This window comes from Mixophyes fleayi, chromosome 6 (assembly GCF_038048845.1).
Source record: "Mixophyes fleayi isolate aMixFle1 chromosome 6, aMixFle1.hap1, whole genome shotgun sequence".
Taxonomy (NCBI): Eukaryota; Metazoa; Chordata; class Amphibia; order Anura; family Limnodynastidae; genus Mixophyes; species Mixophyes fleayi.
The window spans coordinates 2,701,942-2,721,145 of NC_134407.1; the positions used below are offsets into that span (position 1 = coordinate 2,701,942).

The window sequence follows — 19,204 nt, forward strand, 5'->3', positions numbered from 1 at the left end:
CTCCACACACTACATTCTATATACTGACTGTCCTGATATTTCCTCCACACACTACATTCTATATACTGACTGTACTGATATATCCTCCACACACTACATTCTATATACTGACTGTACTGATATATCCTCCATATACTACATTCTATATACTGACTGTACTGATATATCCTCCACACACTACATTCTATATACTGCCTGTCCTGATATTTCCTCCACACACTACATTCTATATACTGACTGTACTGATATATCCTCCACACACTACATTCTATATACTGACTGTCCTGATATATCCTCCATATACTACATTCTATATACTGACTGTCCTGATATATCCTCCATATACTACATTCTATATACTGACTGTACTGATATATCCTCCACACACTACATTCTATATACTGACTGTACTGATATTTCCTCCACACACTACATTATATATACTGACTGTCCTGATATATCCTCCACACACTACATTCTATATACTGACTGTACTGATATATCCTCCATATACTACATTCTATATACTGACTGTACTGATATATCCTCCACACAGTACATTCTATATACTGACTGTCCTGATATATCCCCTGCACACTACATTCTATATACTGACTGTCCTGATATATCCTCCACACACTACACTCTATATACTGACTGTCCTGATATATCCTCCACACACTACATTCTATATACTGCCTGTCCTGATATTTCCTCCACACACTACATTCTATATACTGACTGTACTGATATATCCTCCACACACTACATTCTATATACTGACTGTCCTGATATATCCTCCATATACTACATTCTATATACTGACTGTCCTGATATATCCTCCATATACTACATTCTATATACTGACTGTACTGATATATCCTCCATATACTACATTCTATATACTGACTGTCCTGAAACATCCACCACACACTACATTCTATATACTGACTGTACTGATATATCCTCCATATACTACATTCTATATACTGACTGTCCTGATATATCCTCCATATACTACATTCTATATACTGACTGTCCTGAAATATCCACCACACACTACATTCTATATACTGACTGTCCTGATATATCCTCCATATACTACATTCTATATACTGACTGTCCTGATATATCCTCCATATACTACATTCTATATACTGACTGTACTGATATATCCTCCATATACTACATTCTATATACTGACTGTACTGATATATCCTCCATATACTACATTCTATATACTGACTGTACTGATATATCCTCCATATACTACATTCTATATACTGACTGTACTGATATATCCTCCATATACTACATTCTATATACTGACTGTCCTGATATATCCTCCATATACTACATTCTATATACTGACTGTCCTGAAATATCCACCACACACTACATTCTATATACTGACTGTCCTGATATATCCTCCACACACTACATTCTATATACTGACTGTCCTGATATATCCTCCACACACTACATTCTATATACTGACTGTCCTGATATATCCTCCATATACTACATTCTATATACTGACTGTCCTGATATATCCTCCATATACTACATTCTATATACTGACTGTACTGATATATCCTCCATATACTACATTCTATATACTGACTGTCCTGATATATCCTCCACACACTACATTCTATACACTGACTGTACTGATATATCCCCCACACTCTACAATTTTATATACTGACTGTACGGATATATCCTCCACACACTACATTCTATATACTGACTGTCCTGAAATATCCACCACACACTACATTCTATATACTGACTGTACTGATATATCCTCCACACACTACATTCTATATACTGACTGTCCTGATATATCCTCCACACACTACATTCTATATACTGACTGTCCTGATATATCCTCCACACACTACATTCTATATACTGACTGTCCTGATATATCCTCCACACACTACATTCTATGTACTGACTGTCCTGATATATCCTCCACACACTACATTCTATATACTGACTGTCCTGATATATTCTCCACACACTACATTCTATATACTGACTGTCCTGATATATCCCCCACACACTACATTCTATATACTGACTGTACTGATATATCCCCCACACTCTACATTCTCTATACTGACTGTACTGATATATCCTCCACACACTACATTCTATATACTGACCGTACTGATATATCCTCCACACACTACATTCTATATACTGACTGTACTGATATATCCTCCACACACTACATTCTATATACGGACTGTCCTGATATATCCTCCACACATTACATTCTATATACTGACTGTCCTGATATATCCCCCACACACTACATTCTATATACTGACTGTCCTGATATATCCCCCACACACTACATTCTATATACTGACTGTACTGATATATCCTCCACACACTACATTCTATATACTGACTGTCCTGATATATCCTCCACACACTACATTCTATATACTGACTGTCCTGATATATCCCCCACACACTACATTCTATATACTGACTGTCCTGATATATCCTCCATATACTACATTCTATATACTGACTGTACTGATATATCCTCCACACACTACATTCTATATACTGACTGTACTGATATATCCTCCACACACTACATTCTATATACTGACCGTACTGATATATCCTCCACACACTACATTCTATATACTGACTGTACTGATATATCCTCCACACACTACATTCTATATACTGACTGTCCTGATATATCCTCCACACACTACATTCTATATACTGACTGTCCTGATATATCCCCCACACACTACATTCTATATACTGACTGTCCTGATATATCCTCCACACACTACATTCTATATACTGACTGTCCTGATATATCCCCCACACACTACATTCTATATATACTGACTGTCCTGATATATCCTCCACACACTACATTCTATATACTGAGTGTCCTGATATATCCTCCACACACTACATTCTATATATTGAGTGTCCGGATATATCCTCCACACACTACATTCTATATACTGACTGTCCTGATATATCCTCCACACACTACATTCTATATACTGACTGTCCTGATATATCCTCCACACACTACATTCTATATACTGACTGTCCTGATATATCCTCCACACACTACATTCTATACACTGACTGTCCTGATATATCCTCCATATACTACATTCTATATACTGACTGTCCTGATATATCCCCCACACACTACATTCTATATACTGACTGTCCTGATATATCCCCCATACACTACATTCTATATACTGACACTATCTTTGTTTTAATGATGGGTTTTTTCAGCGGCTGCTATGCCCATGGAAGCTGATGATACATTCGATGATTCAGCACCTGAGGACAGTGACGGTGAAGCCTCCGGGGAGACCACGGTTCGGACAAATTTTCCTGAAACTTGGATCTGGTGTTTGCATCCGGTTAAGTGAGTAACTGGGATCTGTGTTTTCTTTGCTCACAGTAAATCCATCATTATATTTGTATTTCTTCAGTCTTTCTGTTGTTCTTTGTGTCCATCGTATCTCATTAGTCTGTTTACAGGAACTCCGCTCTAACTGGAACTTTCCCGGTATCTTATCTAGCAGAAAAGTTTGTCTTTGTAAATAATCATTGTTGCAGTAAAGTCCCAGATAGGAAATTATTAAAAAAAATGTATTTGGAACTTTTGTGGCTCTCAGAAATCTTTCCTCCTAACAATGAAGTGACTGAGACTTATTGAAATGTCCCCTTGGAGTGCTGAGTACATTACCAGGGAAGGGCTGGAATCTTTTAGCCTTGGGTCGGACACAAGGAAGTGGCCCATGCCGCAATGGAGAAATGGGTGTGACGTTAACAATGCAGGCGGTGTTTTTCTAATGTTGGTGTGGTTTCTATAGCAAGCAAATATATGTGACAAATTGTCATGTGAAAGAGCTATAATTAAGTACGATACCTACTAGCCCCAACTGATTAGTTTTGAATTGAGAGACTTTTCTATTGATCTCTATAGAATGCAGAAAGCATTGCAGTAATTGAGATACAATGTACAGCACATTTAATGATCCATAATGATGACATTATATGACAATGACATTTTAATGATCTTTACACAAGAGCATCCTACTTATCGATTTTCAATATACAGGGCATTATAGTGACCTCTATACAATATCTAGAAATTTGTAAAGTCCTGTAGAGAATATAGAGAGCATTCTAGTAACTTCTATACAATGCACAGGGCATTCTAGTAACTTCTATACAATGCACAGGGCATTCTAGTAACTTCTATGCAATTCACAGGGCATTCTAGTAACTTCTATACAATGCATAGAGCATTCTAGTAACTTCTATACAATTCACAGGGCATTCTAGTAACTTCTATACAATGCACAGAGCAGTCTAGTAACTTCTATACAATGCACAGAGTATTCTAGTAACTTCTATATAATGCACAGAGTATTCTCACGACCAACACAATACAGACTAGCAATAGACAATTCAGGCTAGTACTATTCAATACTATCCCTATTCCCTATAGAATCCAATCATTCATGCCTAGAAACAGTTTCCCTTGGAATAAACATTGACTTTCAGGACAAATGGGGTATTCCATGTGTGTTTAACCATTCCCTGTCCCCATACATAGGAATGCCTAGGTGTCCTCTCTGTCTGACCATTGGTTTTATTAGCCCCAGATTTATTCTCCCTGTTTATAGCAATAACCTTGTAATGTTGAGTTAGTAATTTATTTTCTGTAGATAAAGTTGCACCTGTGATAGGCTATTAATCTGTCTATGGTGCAAACCTCATATAACCAACTAGGGAGACATATTTTTTTTTTCACAGAGGATTTAAGTATACTCTAGACAGAACCAAATGACCCATATCTTACCTTAATCATGAAAATAAGATGTTTCTGGTAAAAGATATACTGTATGTTCTGGTGCACTGACACAAATACTGTCATGGGGTTCATGTAGAGCCTGAAGTTTTAAGGGTTTGTCCCTGGTTCAGAGTGATCATCAGATGAATAGTAATGCAGTGTTCTATGGCTCTGATGAAGTTGCAATATGCAAAGAAACGCGTTAGTACATAGAAGTCTTTCCTGATTGGGATCCTGTATGTAGGCTTTCTAGACACACGTTACTGGTGAGCATAGCACCTGTCAAGACTTCTGTTTCTCTGGTAAAGAACTGGTATGTTCCTAATAGGAGACTCTCGGCTTATAATATATGTGTGTGCCTCACCTATGTGGACCACAAGACTCTGAGCACTCATATATTTCATATCCGATGGATGATATAGATCTCGTATTAGATCAAATCACTTAACCGAGGTCCAGATAACTATGTGTTCTTTGACTATGGTAATTCTTATTTTTGATCATCTGCTGATGTTTTAATACATTGATTAATTTTAATATGTTATACTGTTACATTTAACTCATCCCAAGTATACATTGGTTATATTAGTACTGAGGGGAATATTTGATTTTGTGTTGCCTTGTCCACCTTTTTTGATTGCCAAACATGTTTTGACAATATGCCTAATATCTATATTACTGGCTGTGTCCAAATGAGTAATACAAAAATTCATGTGACTGTAATTTGATTTGCAATAAACATATAGTTATTTCCTCTTTAATCCATATGTTTTATGCAGTTTATCCGGTCATGGTGAGATCTCGGTCACTGTGCCAGACACTATCACCGAGTGGAGCGCTCAGATGTTCTGTGCCGGACCTGGAGGTTTAGGACTCTCTCAATCTGTTACACTCAAAGCCTTCCAGCCATTGTTTGTGGATATGACTCTGCCATACTCTGTGAAACAAGGGGAGAGTTTTACACTCAAAGCTACAGTGTCCAACTATATGAGTCATCCTACCAAGGTCAATATTCATTCCCTCTTATCTTATCATACCATATCCTGGCCCTCTAGATAATATGTCATAGTTCTCTACCCTACCCCTCCAGAATCATACTAGTAGGTTAATTGGCTTCCAGTAATAATGAACCCTAGACTGTGTCTGTGTTTGGTAGGGAATTATGACTGTAAGCTCCAATGGGGCAGGTACGGATGTGCATGAGAACGCCCAAGGTGACAGCCTCACCCTCTTTTGGGAGAAAGGCAATATATACCCTCCCCTCCAGATAATCACTCACACTATCCCACACCCTATCCAGATATCAATATTGCTGGTGGATGTTTCTTATTATTTTTCTCTGTCTCAGATTTTGACCACTCTTCCTCCATCTAATGAATTTGCCATAAAGAATAACATCGCCAACGAGGATCCATTCTGCCTGTCTGGGGGGGAGAGAAAAACTCTCTCCTGGGTAGTGACTCCAAAAATTATTGGTAAATTAAACAAGTTATGGAGAAACCTTTTCTGCTGATTTAGATTAAAAAATAAGTTTAAAATGTTTCTAATGTATTATATGAGTTGGACATTTCAGCTGACACGTATGATAGTCTGAGTGCTCACATCCCTTCCCTTCATTCAGTACAATATAACTTCCAGGCAGCCACTGTTAGTTTGTTTTTACTTTGTTACAATATAGCTGCTGCACTCTGTACTGAGTACTGCATAGAGGTTTAAATACCATTTCAGGCACAGGGCAACAAAACCATGAATAAGTCACATGTTATCAATTGGGGAAAAGCAAAAGAAAATGAGTGGAAATCTCTCACAATTCTGCATATTTCTGGAATGTTGTCCAGGAGGAAGGTAGCGGGATGAGAAGTAGGAGGAATGTAGTCCAGGAGGAAGGTAGCGGGATGAGAAGTAGGAGGAATGTTGTCCAGGAGGAAGGTAGCGGGATGAGAAGTAGGAGGAATGTAGTCCAGGAGGAAGGTAGCGGGATGAGAAGTAGGAGGAATGTTGTCCAGGAGGAAGGTAGCGGGATGAGAAGAAGGAGTAATGTAGGAGACTTCAGTTACAAGACCCAATAAAGAGATGTTGGTAGGCTGATATTCCCTGATCTTGGGCAGTTACATTGGTGATAAGAGTCTGAAGAGTTTGGTGAAAGAGTGAGTTGTTGTTAATCAAGAGGCATTTACGATTAGTCTACAAAGAGGAGATGAAACATGTGAAGTAGGACTGCTTTGTTAGGGCTTTGAATTGGAGAGGAAAATAAACTAATTGTGTTTAAAAAAAAGTAGTTACCGGACAGATATTTACATCACCTCGGAGGTTATTGGTTAAACACACATGGAATTTATCCATGGGGATAAATCTTGGATCATTTATAGCAGAAGCACATTCATATGGGATGATATATGATGTATACATGATTGTATAATATGGATATTGATATTCCACTATGAGTTGTATATATACATATTTCAGGAAAAATGAACATTTCCGTCATCGCTGAGGCTGTGTCGAGTCAGGACCTGTGTGGGGGGAAGGAGACGATAGTTCCCCAAAAAGGCAAAAGAGATGTTATGATCCAGTCGTTACTGGTGGAGGTCAGTACTGACAAAGCTGTTAGATCTATCTTCACTTATTATGGCTGATCTCACTCTGAAACTGTTTGCAGTTACGTTGACTGAACTCGTATGGTCACTAAGGCTCAGTTACTAACTGCAGAATATTACGGGCAAGCAGAACATTTCATGTTCCCTTTGTCTGATGTATATGAAGGAAGCCTGTAGCTCCTGGTCCAGACAACTATCCAGTGATTTACTATTAGACTTTACTTCACTAATGCACAGGCTGGCTCAGTATTCTTACTGGAAATAATATTCATCCAGAATCTACCGAATCCAAACTTATTTTTATCCTAAAACCAGAGAAAGGTGACATGATTGTGTTCAGGAGAATTCTTTATCTCTATTACACCCATTTGTTCCAAGCTAACTTCTTCCCCCTAATAGACAAAATCTATCAGGACAATTCCATTTTGTAGTCCCTGTACATCCACTGGATTAGGAGGTTAATGCTATTAAAATTAACGTTTTACCAAATTTGCCTTTTTCAGATTGCTATTCAAAAATAAATAGTTAAATAAACAAAAGGACATATCTGTGGCCTCAATGTCTGTGTGCCCTTACAACGGATGGACATTGGTCTTCTAAGGAGAGACTTGACGCCCTCCTCACCTATTTTCACCCACTAGGGGGGAGCACAGGATTAAACAGAGTTTTGTTTATATTGTAGCCTGAGGGGACCTTGGTGGAACAGACTCACAACTCCATGCTGCTTTGTGAAGGTAACAGGAAAGTAATATTTTCTAGATCCTCTAGACATAGTTAATTAACTAATGTATGTACTGATCTTAGTATGGAAACTTGTTGTTAGATATATAATGTAATGTGAATAAGTCATGGGTTTTGTGTTGTCTATGTATCCAGCCCTGGAATTTCCTTCAACTTCATATCCAGCCGATCTCTCCCGCTCCAGTTGGTTCTTCTACCACCTGTGAAATGTTGTTGTCTTTTACAATAGATAGACAATGTCTTCTTTCTCCAAAACTACCAGTTTTCTTCTCCTGATTCATATCTGGATAGTTAAAATTCCAAGTGAGGAGGCTCAATATATTATTTGCAGTCCTTTAAATTAGTAAAACAAATTGAATTTCAGCACAATGGTTTATACAAGGTGACTAATAAACCAGGTTAGTACTTTATTAGTGACTTTTTTCCTATGTACATCTACCCATAAGGACTATACATTGTCATAATCTTCACAGATATCCTCCCTCTGGGCAGGACTTAATCAGAATTTTACATTTACACAAACCCTATATGGTCTTCTAATTTTAGTGATAGAGAACTGACTCTGTCCTCATCCCTGCCCCATACTGGTCCCCATTCTTTATAGCTAATTACGGGTAATATAACTGTGACCAGAGTCCTTCCAGCTTTGACTTTAGATTGCTGGTGTTAATTGCTAACGACATGCCAAGTCCCTTGACCAACAGATCCTAGCAGGTCTAGGTATGTGTTTCCATCTGGGAACCAGAAGTGGCATAGTATAATCATATGTTGCATGTCATCTCTTTCTTCACTTATTCATGCACTACTTCCGTACTTTCTTATGGCTGATTCGATTTCAAAAAGGTAAAATGCATCAGTGGACAACAGCAATATAATTTAGTACTATCATGAGTAATAAAAACTAAAGTAATTAAAATTACATTAAAAAGTACAATATAATCACATAATCACACCACTGGAGTATAGCAGAAGTGACGCATGTATAATGATTAGGGCACCATAGCTGAAAGCTATATAAAAAGAAAACGATAAGAGACCAAATAATTAGGAATAAGAGACCGAAGAGCTAACAATGAAGGTCTTGAATAAAAAATACTTACCCACTTTGTCTACTAAATCGTAATCTCCCTATTTATATGTTCATGTCTTGCAAAACTTCCACATAAAGAACTATGAACACAGATTAAAATCCAAATTTAGAGGATCCTCCAGCAAATATGAAACTGACGCATTTCGCTGCACTGTTTGAACTTCTTCAGATGCATATTAAAAGCTCCAGTTTTCTGAGATTTATAACAGAACCCTAATTAACAGTGCATTAATTAGTACACAGCTGACATATACCAATTCACAGGTACATTAAAAAACAAAAAAATAATAAAATATAATCAATAGAAGAAAATATCATATCATTTAACAAACAGCCATGTGGAAAACCATTCCAAAATCAAATTATACCATCATGCAAAACATTTTTTTATACACTTTAGTGTCACCTAAAAGCCTAATCCACACTTAGCAAGAAATACCCTCAATCTACCCAAATTCTCTCAATCTATATATTGCAAAATATTGCACACCTAAAGACGTTACCAGCTTGGGCCTGAAATTAACACAGTGCAGTGGCACAAACAGGTGTTTTGGCATCTTCAAAAAACATTTATGCTGCATTATTACATTCTTGCTTTATCTGAATGATCCTCAATATTTTTAAACATATGAAACTGTTCTTTAATCAGTGAAAACGCTCTTCTCGGAAACACAAGTCTAACAGTGTCGGCATTTCCAGGTAATTCGGTATCAGAGAAGGTGAAGTTAGAGCTCCCATCATCACATGTCCCGGGATCGGAGAAAGCATTTCTCAGTATTTCTGGTGAGTTAGGAACGATGGTCCATCCAAACATTATTTTGCTGTGTTTTCAATTAGAACATTCCTTAATTAGCATTAAGCCTTGTGCTTCATGAAACACAACTATTCAGTTAAGGGTACCGTAAAACAACACACGGTGAAGGTAGTCAACTTGTTGGCTGAACCAATATTCAGAGAATGCTGCCTATCACTCCATTAGGATCCAGTGACACCACTGAGTGTAGGTGATGGGTACAGTTTAGCTTGTACCCTGTCTAAATAAACCACACACATACTAACACCAGTGTTTGTATACCTCACCAGACCCTTAAATTACAAATAAGAGATGTTCAAGTATTCTCTCTAATCTGAGTTCCCCGTAATATGTTTAGTAGAAGTGAGCTAAGTGTGGTCAAATAACATATATACAATATGTAAGAGGTAAATGAAAGAAAGTTACCCCTCTCTCTTTTCTTTCCTTCTCTGATATCTCATTCCTAAATCAGGGGACATCATGGGACCTGCCATGAATAACTTGGATCATCTTCTAGCCATGTCCTCTGGCTGTGGTGAGCAGAACATGGTCCGCTTTGCCCCAAATGTCTACGTCCTCCAGTTCCTGAAGACCTCAGATCAACTGAGTCCTGATATCTTAAAGAAAGGGAAAGGGTTCTTGGAGAGTGGTGAGTACAAATTATTAGGCCGGTTTTTATTATATATATATATATATTCAAATTAATTATCTGTTTATTCAATGGAAAATGTAAACTACCTCTGTTACTTGGTGTATTGTGTCTACTCAACATGGCAAGTGCCGAATAAGCAGAGTGTACCTAGACCTGTATTCAATAAGAGACGTTACTTCAGATCCGATTGTAGGAAAAAAATGCACAATACGTTCATTTTGTGTCCTTAGTAAATCAGGCCCTATATGTTTAACTACTTATTAACTAATATGTACTTAAAACCTCTGAAATGTTGCTCTTGATTGTAAAATATTCTTTTTACAGGACACATTTCTATACAGGTCTCACTATCTAGAGTTTGGAAATCTTGTGTAAAAGTAACCATTTATCATCATCAGGACTGACGGACCATGAAATTACATAATATCAATATCAAATGTCCTCAAAATGGGCAAAAAATACGTTATGAAGGCGAAATTGTATGTAGATAAATTGTCAAAATGACTGCAATCATTTCCAAAAATTACCCCAATCATGTGCCGTTGTACATATAACGGTGCAGAGCATCTTATCTGGAGGCTCTTTATCCAGAAAGTCATGAAAACTGTAAGGAAATAATAAATATGCTGCTTGGTGACGACGTCCTACGTACAGACATGACATTTATGTGTTATGTGACTCATGAAAGTGAGGGGACTTTGCCTTTGTTTGTTGATTTGTATTTCTGCATCCTTTCCAGCTCTTAGCTGACACCCATTGTGATGAGCTGTATTATACAGATTCTACAGCAAGTTATCTATGAGCATGTCATTAACTCAGTAGGAGTCATCCACCCAGCGCTGCCAATATACACACCTTACTTCCACCCAACTTTCTACAAACTACATGACTCGGCCTCTTCACTGAGGCCGGGATTTCTATGGCTTGACCATTATTAGTGGAACCTAGATAGGTGAGGTCCTCAAAGAACTTCTATCCCTGCCCCTAGGAAACGTAGAGACGCCTTGTTTGAAACAGGGAGGTTTCCCCTATTAATTCAGTTGCTTTACTAAAGTTATTCTCAGACCATATAAGTAAAATAAAAAAAAAACCTTAACATAGTGTAATAGGTGTAGTCCTAACCCTTATGTAGCTATGATATTAGGTGAAGTTTAGTCTGTATATGACATGAGTTTAACTCCAACAATTGTACGAATTATTAGGACCCACAGATCTTTCTCTCGAGCCCACTACTGCCATTATATCGAACTTGGGTTGTATTACCGTTCTCTGAGTGACTTGTTAATGGTTTCAGAGGACAGTTTTTCACCATCCGCTTCTGTGATTAATGGATTTTTGGCCAATGACCTTTGTCTTTCCAGGACTCCAGCGACAGTTGACGTACAAGCACCCAGACGGGTGTTACAGCGCATTTGGCAAAAGCGATCCGGAGGGCAGCACATGGTGAGCGTGGCTGTTATCAAGCAGCAGAGAACTGATGGGAAAGGAGCTCCAGAAATTTATTATCTGCAGGAACAGAGTTATTTTCGTAGCATAGAAATTCAGGAGGAAGGGTTAAAGTAAACAATGTTTTTTGAAGATTTCAGGTTTCATAGTATGAGATAGCTAGTAAAATAGATCACTGTGTATATGAAAAAGGCAGATACAACAGGACAATGTTCTGCAGGTAAAGAAGTACTGTACATAGATCCCACGTTATAATGGTAGAACACTGACCACCTTTACTCTTCTTCAAATCTGTATCCCCGATCCCCTCTCCTCTGTTATTCCTGCTGCTCCCTGTATCTCCGTTATATGTTATATATTTCCAGGCTCACCGCCTTCGTCCTTAAGAGCTTCTGTCAGGGCAAAGATTTTATGTTTATTGATGAGAACCATATAAATCAAGGCTTGGATTGGTTGAAGCAACAACAGAAGCCGAATGGATGCTTCAAGACAAAGGGCCGGGTTCTACACAATGCAATGAAGGTAAGTACTGCACCCAACTCTCATCTGTTTTATTTACCATTCTGTATATACCACCAGCATACTCAGCAGCACTTTATTTTTAATTAGAAATCGAGTAGTTTTAACAGGCAGATAAGTAGGTAAGAAGACGCCGCTTGCAAGCTTACAATCTATAGGACAGAAGCAGTTAGATTCTAGAGGATAAGTGTCATTTGTGGGGTGATTGGAGGGGTTAATGGGATCTTGGGCATCTAATTTATTAAGGGAGAGAGATGGTGGAGTTGGTGCATTTACAAAGAAGTCTCTGCTTTCTGGAAGTGAAGCCTTGTTGTCATCACGAAAGGACTTGATGATATTAAAGCACCTTTAAGATGATGGAGATTGGGTCTTGTCCTACACATTTAATGGGACCCATATCTCATCTTCCCATTGTGCAGCTACATGTGTTTTAAGGACAGCCCTGATGTCCCCTCACTCTCATAATGCATTTACAACACAAAAGAGACTCAGCCAAGCTGTAGTTTGGACAGAAAACAGTTGACATTGTTGATGAAGGTGGGGGTATGAAAGGGGAGACGGTATGGAACTTGATGCAACCTTGATGTTACATTTTTACTGCTTTCAGCATGCGACAGACAAGTAGTCCCACTAGCACATATTGAAAACAAGCAGTCCATAACAAAGTTTAATGCCTCTATGATTGCTCCTGGTGTTTCTCCCCCACCTCCTCCCAACAGCTTAATAATCACCAAATCTACTTAATAAGAAATGGCCTGAAGTACTGCAGAGAGCATGCTCAGGAGTCCAATACTGACTAGGAGGAGCTTTAGCTGCTGCTATGGCCTTAGTGTTTCCTCTCCACCTATCATGTCCACAGTTTTACAGTTGCCACTGAGACAAGATAGTGCTCCTAAATTAAATCTAATGTAAAGAGGTAACATACCACAGTGACAGATGTCCAAAATCCTCATGCACTTCAGAGCTTTTTCAAAATGGAGATTGCAATACATACTATAGATAGATAATTAGTTGATGTTCCTATATATAGATATATTCCTTACTAATGTATGTGATGAGTTTTTTTCTGATTTTATTATACTTTAGTTTACTGTGAGCATCTACGTTAGATTAAAACTGTCCTGCCCATCACAGGAGAGTCCATTAGACTCACAGATGGGTTAAACCTCATAGTGCTGTTGTGTTTAGGTTGCTATGTAACCCATAAATTTAAGAGGTTTATTGATCTGTTACTTAGTTTAGTAAAGATTGGGTGAGGAAGAGTTAAAGTTCCACATTACTTCCAGTTGTCCTTCTCATATAAGGACCAGGAAGGTCAGGAGTGGAGACCCTTGGATACTGCCACTACTGAAGCCTCTGGCCATCCTAGCATGTCCTGCTCACAATGACGGATCTCACCTACTCATAGCCTGGTTTATATACTGACACATCACTTCCCCTGTTCACTGACTATAACCTGCACCAATGTAATCACAGATACTACTTGGAAGTATTTTTCAAAATAATGGGACTTGTCTCTGGCTAGTCGGCTCATATGAGCAATATAACTGGAACACTACTGACAATTGAAAAAAAAAATGCTTTATTAAAATAATAAAGTCTTTTTTAATTACTTTTCTTCTTATGATTATATACAAGCACCTACAGCAGCAATCCTTGTGAAATAGGCTCCTCATGCAGAGCGGTGCTATCACTGACTGTAACCTGACGGAAGAGCCAAGCACCTATTCTCGACAGCAATAGAGCTCTACACCCTTTCATCAATAGACCCCTTTATGTCCTTTTAATTAAAAGTATTTGATACATTAAACCCTATATACTGTAGCTGGTTCTTTAATTATCTGTTGCATTTTGTTACATTAATTAATTGTCACCTTTATGACATCATATGTTTCCATTGCTTCCTCACAGGGTGGGGTGGATGACGAGATCTCTCTCACAGCTTATGTCACAGCTGCCTTACTGGAGTGTTTTATAGATCCCAGTGTAAGTGTGTAATCATAGATCTTATTGTCTGTACTAGAATAAAATAAGTTCTATATTTATCTCTTTAAATTATATCGTGTTTTACATGCATTAAATGCAGAAAGTAGCCTCGTTCTTTTGGCTATAGAACATATGTTTGTGATATACAGGATCCTGTTGTACAAAATGCACTGCAATGCATTAAGAATCAATCCCTGGATAAAGCCAGTCCCTACAAATTGGCACTTCTATCTTATGCGTTCACACTGGCCAAGCGTACTGAGCTCCGAGATGCTGTCATGAAAAAGCTGGAAGAACAAGCAACCAAAACAGGTATGGAAGAGGTCAGGAGACAGGTAGAGTCTAACGCTGTCTACAAGCAATAAAGTATCTCCATTAACATGTGAGATGTCACTTGTGGACAATCACCGAGAACGAGGGACAATATTACTGTGAGGTGTTAAATGATGTGATGGCTGGAGAAGACTACATGGGGCTAGTGGTACAATTGTGGGGTGATCATTGGCTCTATAACTGGTGGCTTGATGAGGCTTTTTGTGATCAAATTTCAGAATGACAGTAGCGTGAGCTACATTAGAGTACTTTAGATTGTATTGGTTCATAATTGCTACACTCTGTAGAAGAATTCAAATTCCAGAATTTCTCATAATTTTGATTAAAACTTCCAAGCTAAATTCGAGAAAGTTGAACAATGCCTTCGATGTTCGGGACAGTTTGACCATGTTCAAGTTGGTTCACAGAAGTGTAAAACCAGGCCAAACACTTTCAAGGTTACATTAATACATTTTAATTGTTTTAATTGTGAACTACAAACGCAAACAGCAAACTTTGAACGCAGTAGTGTTTGCAGTTTGAATTATAAACACTTTTAATAAGTTTTTTTATGTACCTTCAGGATATATTTTGACACACAGCAAGCCTCTAGCCCAGGTGGATTAATAGACACAGGACCCCTTATACTCAAAGTGTTTTGTAATAAAGATCAAGAATATCTCGGTCAAGTTATTTGGAATATACAGTAACAGCGCACCCAACCTTACGTCATCTCTTGTGAAGGTGATACTGATACCACTCACATTGACTAGCAAAGGACCGGGGCTTATTCTAATGCGATTCCAAATATCCTGAAGTTTTATCCATGGCTGGAAACTTTCTTTGTGGAGGTTGTAAGTTGTGAACAATTAAGGACCATAGGAAGAACCAGAAAGAATGGGGAAATATGAATTAAACACATTGAATTAGTTTTGACATATAAGGGTGACATCATTGTATATAATTAATAATACAGAAGGTGGTTTTGAACCATTTCCTCTGCAGATGGGCTCATGTACTGGACTCAAGAAGCCAAACCTGACACTGATGATTCCTACTGGTCTAAGCCCCTGTCAGTGGATGTGGAGATGACTGGGTACGTCCTCCTCAGCATGTCCTCTAAAGAACAGACCTCCAAAAAGGAACTTGGGGATATGATGGCCAGTAGCCGCTGGTTATGCAAACAGCAAAATGCAAATGGTGGTTTCAGTTCCACTCAGGTATGTCAGTCATAGCAATAATTGTCAGACATTCCTACATGGAATCATTCATTATACATGAACAATCACTGAGGAAACGGCTGGAAAAACTTATTATGTCCCATCTGCAACCTTCTCTGTATCGTCCCTTCCACCTAATATCCTCGCCAGTCAATCAGATATGCTTCTGCCGAACTTCCACTCATTTGTGTAATTCCCGGCACTGACACCCTGAACCCTCTAGAATAACTAATAATAAGATAAGAAGTCTCCTGCCAAGGTCCCGTGGAGTCCTCACCATGGTCTGTTTATGTAAATCTCCCAACTACGTCTGTGTCTCCGCATGTACAGTGTTACAGAATATGGGGATGTATTGTTTTATTGCACAATTATTAATGAGAAGATACAATAAGTAGATTGTATGGAAACGTGAGGACTGACACAGATTGAGTGGGATTTATTACACATTTAGTTCACTTATTCCAGGTTGACATCTACAAGTGAAGATTTGATGGCTGCACCGTGGTTTCTCCCACCCAACCTCACAATAATATGTGAACTGAAGTCTACTCCATCTGTGTGTGTATAGTCACAAGTTATAGGTTCATTTCAATGTTTCCCCACTCTACCGAGCCCTTCCCCGGCTCCCCTTCCCCTACAGAATCCTCTTCAAGCTCCTCACTCTGACTTACAAGGCCCTCGCCAACTCCACTGCTCCCTACATCTCTAACCTTATCTCTATTCACACTCCCTCCCGCTCACTGCGATCGTCCAACGATCGTCGCCTCTCTTCCCCTCTGATTACCTCCTCTCACGCACGTATCCAAGACTTCTCCCGCGCCGCTCCCCTCCATTGGAACAAGCTCCCCCGCTCCATCAGAACTTCCCCTAATCTGTCCTCTTTTAAACGAACATTAAAAACCCACCTTTTCCTTAAAGCCTTCCAGTCTCATGCCTAAACTCCCACCGGTCGGCTACCTCTCTTTCTCATCCCTTCTTCCCTTCTCCCCCTTCCTCGACTCCGTCTCTGTTTCTCCCATCTCTCCGTCTCATCCATGTGTCTGTCTGTCTTCCCCTCCCTTTAGATTGTTCGCTCCTTTGAGCAGGGCTCTCCTACCTTCTGTTTCCATCACTTTTAACTGCGCTCTCCAGCTACTCAGCTCACCTCCTCTCAGTCCCTCTGCCCTCTGTCTCCTCTCGCTTCTCTCCGCTCCCCTCAGTGACTCTCAACCTGTCATCCGTGCCCACCCTCTTGGGCCATAGTTACCTGCCTATACTCACTTTTCCCCTCCCTCCCTCTCTTTCATGCTGTGCCTGAGCCCCCAGAGTTATAGTGCTTACTGTTACTTGTACTGTGCTGTTTCACCTTGTACTGTGCCATTGTTTGTCCTTGTACGGCGCTACGGATACTTTGTGGCGCCCTATAAATAAAAATTAATAATAATAATAATATTAATAATAATGTTGTAGAAATTGCTTAGTAAGCCAGGTAGGCTCAGATTATTGCCCCTTCTGTCTGTACCACTGGTGCCCCCTCCCCCATTCCACACTGCCAAATCCCTCTGTGGTCCCAACACCCACTTCCTCCTATTTACATGAATGAGTAAATGGAAATAAATTAGCTTGAATTTAGGATAATAATAATATGTAAATAATGAAAACATATAGCGAGAGGAAACAGTGCCACCTCTAAACCTTCTGCCACCCTAATGTGTACAGTATACATATTGTTTTAATTTTATTTATTTATTTATTCATATTAAGTAAACAGCTCAACCCATCAGATCCCACCTCTTTTTACTTTTTACCCTGTGGTTCCCAGGACACGGTTGTGGCCATTCAAGCGATGTCCAAATTTGCATCCTTAACCTCTGCCAACATAGGGGGTATGACCGTGGAGGTGACCACAGAGAAAGGGTTTCAGCATCAGTTCCAAGTTGATAACGACAACCGACTACTCCTGCAGAAGGCAACGCTTACAGATATCCCTGGAGAATATACAGTGACTGCAACAGGAAATGGAACTGTATTTATGCAGGTATGGAGGGAGAGGCTTTGATTGTCTTAGGTGAGGAAGAGCACGGTTGGAGTTGGGTCTTTAATTCCTGGGTAAACGACAAACAGTGCATTGTTGTACTGTCCGCCATCCCTGGTTAAGGAAGGAAGATCAGTAACAGTTGTATCACTCATTGCTTGATAGGTGATGAGAATAGAGATCTGAGTGTGTCAATCATTCCTGGTAGGTGAACAAAAGCAAAGTGTGTAATTTTCTATAAACTATGGTAGATGAAACAGTGTATTCTGAGTGTTTCAATCATTGCTTCTTAGGTGAGTAAAACAGTCTGTGATAGATAAGTCAGGATAGCCAAGTTATTGTTGTGTCAATCATTCCTGGAAAGGAGATGAAGATAGATAGTTCTGGTTGTGTCATTCATTCTTAAATAGGTGAGAGATAGCAGGTTCTGGCTGAGTAATTCATTCTTTGATAGATGAGGATGACAAGGCTCTGGTGGTGTCTTTCATTCCTGGGTAGGTGAAGAAGAGGGGCCATGGAGCTAGTAATTCCTGGACTGGCAGCGGAGGATCAGAGCTCTGGTTGTGTCAGCTCTTCTTGCTTAGGAGACAGATACATTACTTTATCTTCCATGATTTATTATGCAGGTTGTTCAGCGATATCATACTCCACCTTCTGACAAAGAAGCTCCATTTGAACTATCAGCAGAATCTGTGTGTGTAAAACGTGAAGAAAGTAACTTTCTGGAGATCAAAGTGCAGATCCGGTAAGTAACACAAGTGCTGATCAATCCTCTCCAATAAACACGCTATATTCTATAAAAGAGCTATTACTAACCTGCTTCAATATATATGTACAGTATTTTTGCAGTAAATTACTGATAACAGGAACAAATAACTTACATTCAATTTAGACCCTGAAGCCTTTATGTAGTATCCTACTGTAGGGTAACAGAGAGGAAGCACGGCATGCATATTGTGGTTAG

General features: G+C 39.0%; 1 protein-coding gene across 4 annotated transcripts in view; it reads left to right on the forward strand.

The window, feature by feature from the left end:
• The window catches only part of LOC142160711 (alpha-2-macroglobulin-like protein 1), a 138,239-nt gene that overhangs the window by 109,831 nt on the left and 9,204 nt on the right, over nucleotides 1-19,204 (forward strand). For all 4 annotated transcript variants that reach the window (XM_075215594.1, XM_075215592.1, XM_075215593.1 and 1 more), the window contains 14 exons: nucleotides 3,298-3,433; nucleotides 5,650-5,875; nucleotides 6,219-6,345; nucleotides 7,337-7,458; nucleotides 8,150-8,201; nucleotides 9,998-10,081; nucleotides 10,564-10,740; nucleotides 12,105-12,186; nucleotides 12,555-12,711; nucleotides 14,620-14,694; nucleotides 14,844-15,006; nucleotides 16,012-16,226; nucleotides 18,028-18,243; nucleotides 18,867-18,985. In XM_075215594.1, coding sequence (XP_075071695.1) covers nucleotides 3,298-3,433; nucleotides 5,650-5,875; nucleotides 6,219-6,345; nucleotides 7,337-7,458; nucleotides 8,150-8,201; nucleotides 9,998-10,081; nucleotides 10,564-10,740; nucleotides 12,105-12,186; nucleotides 12,555-12,711; nucleotides 14,620-14,694; nucleotides 14,844-15,006; nucleotides 16,012-16,226; nucleotides 18,028-18,243; nucleotides 18,867-18,985 — 1,951 coding nt within the window. The remainder of the gene's footprint in view (nucleotides 1-3,297; nucleotides 3,434-5,649; nucleotides 5,876-6,218; nucleotides 6,346-7,336; nucleotides 7,459-8,149; nucleotides 8,202-9,997; nucleotides 10,082-10,563; nucleotides 10,741-12,104; nucleotides 12,187-12,554; nucleotides 12,712-14,619; nucleotides 14,695-14,843; nucleotides 15,007-16,011; nucleotides 16,227-18,027; nucleotides 18,244-18,866; nucleotides 18,986-19,204) is intronic.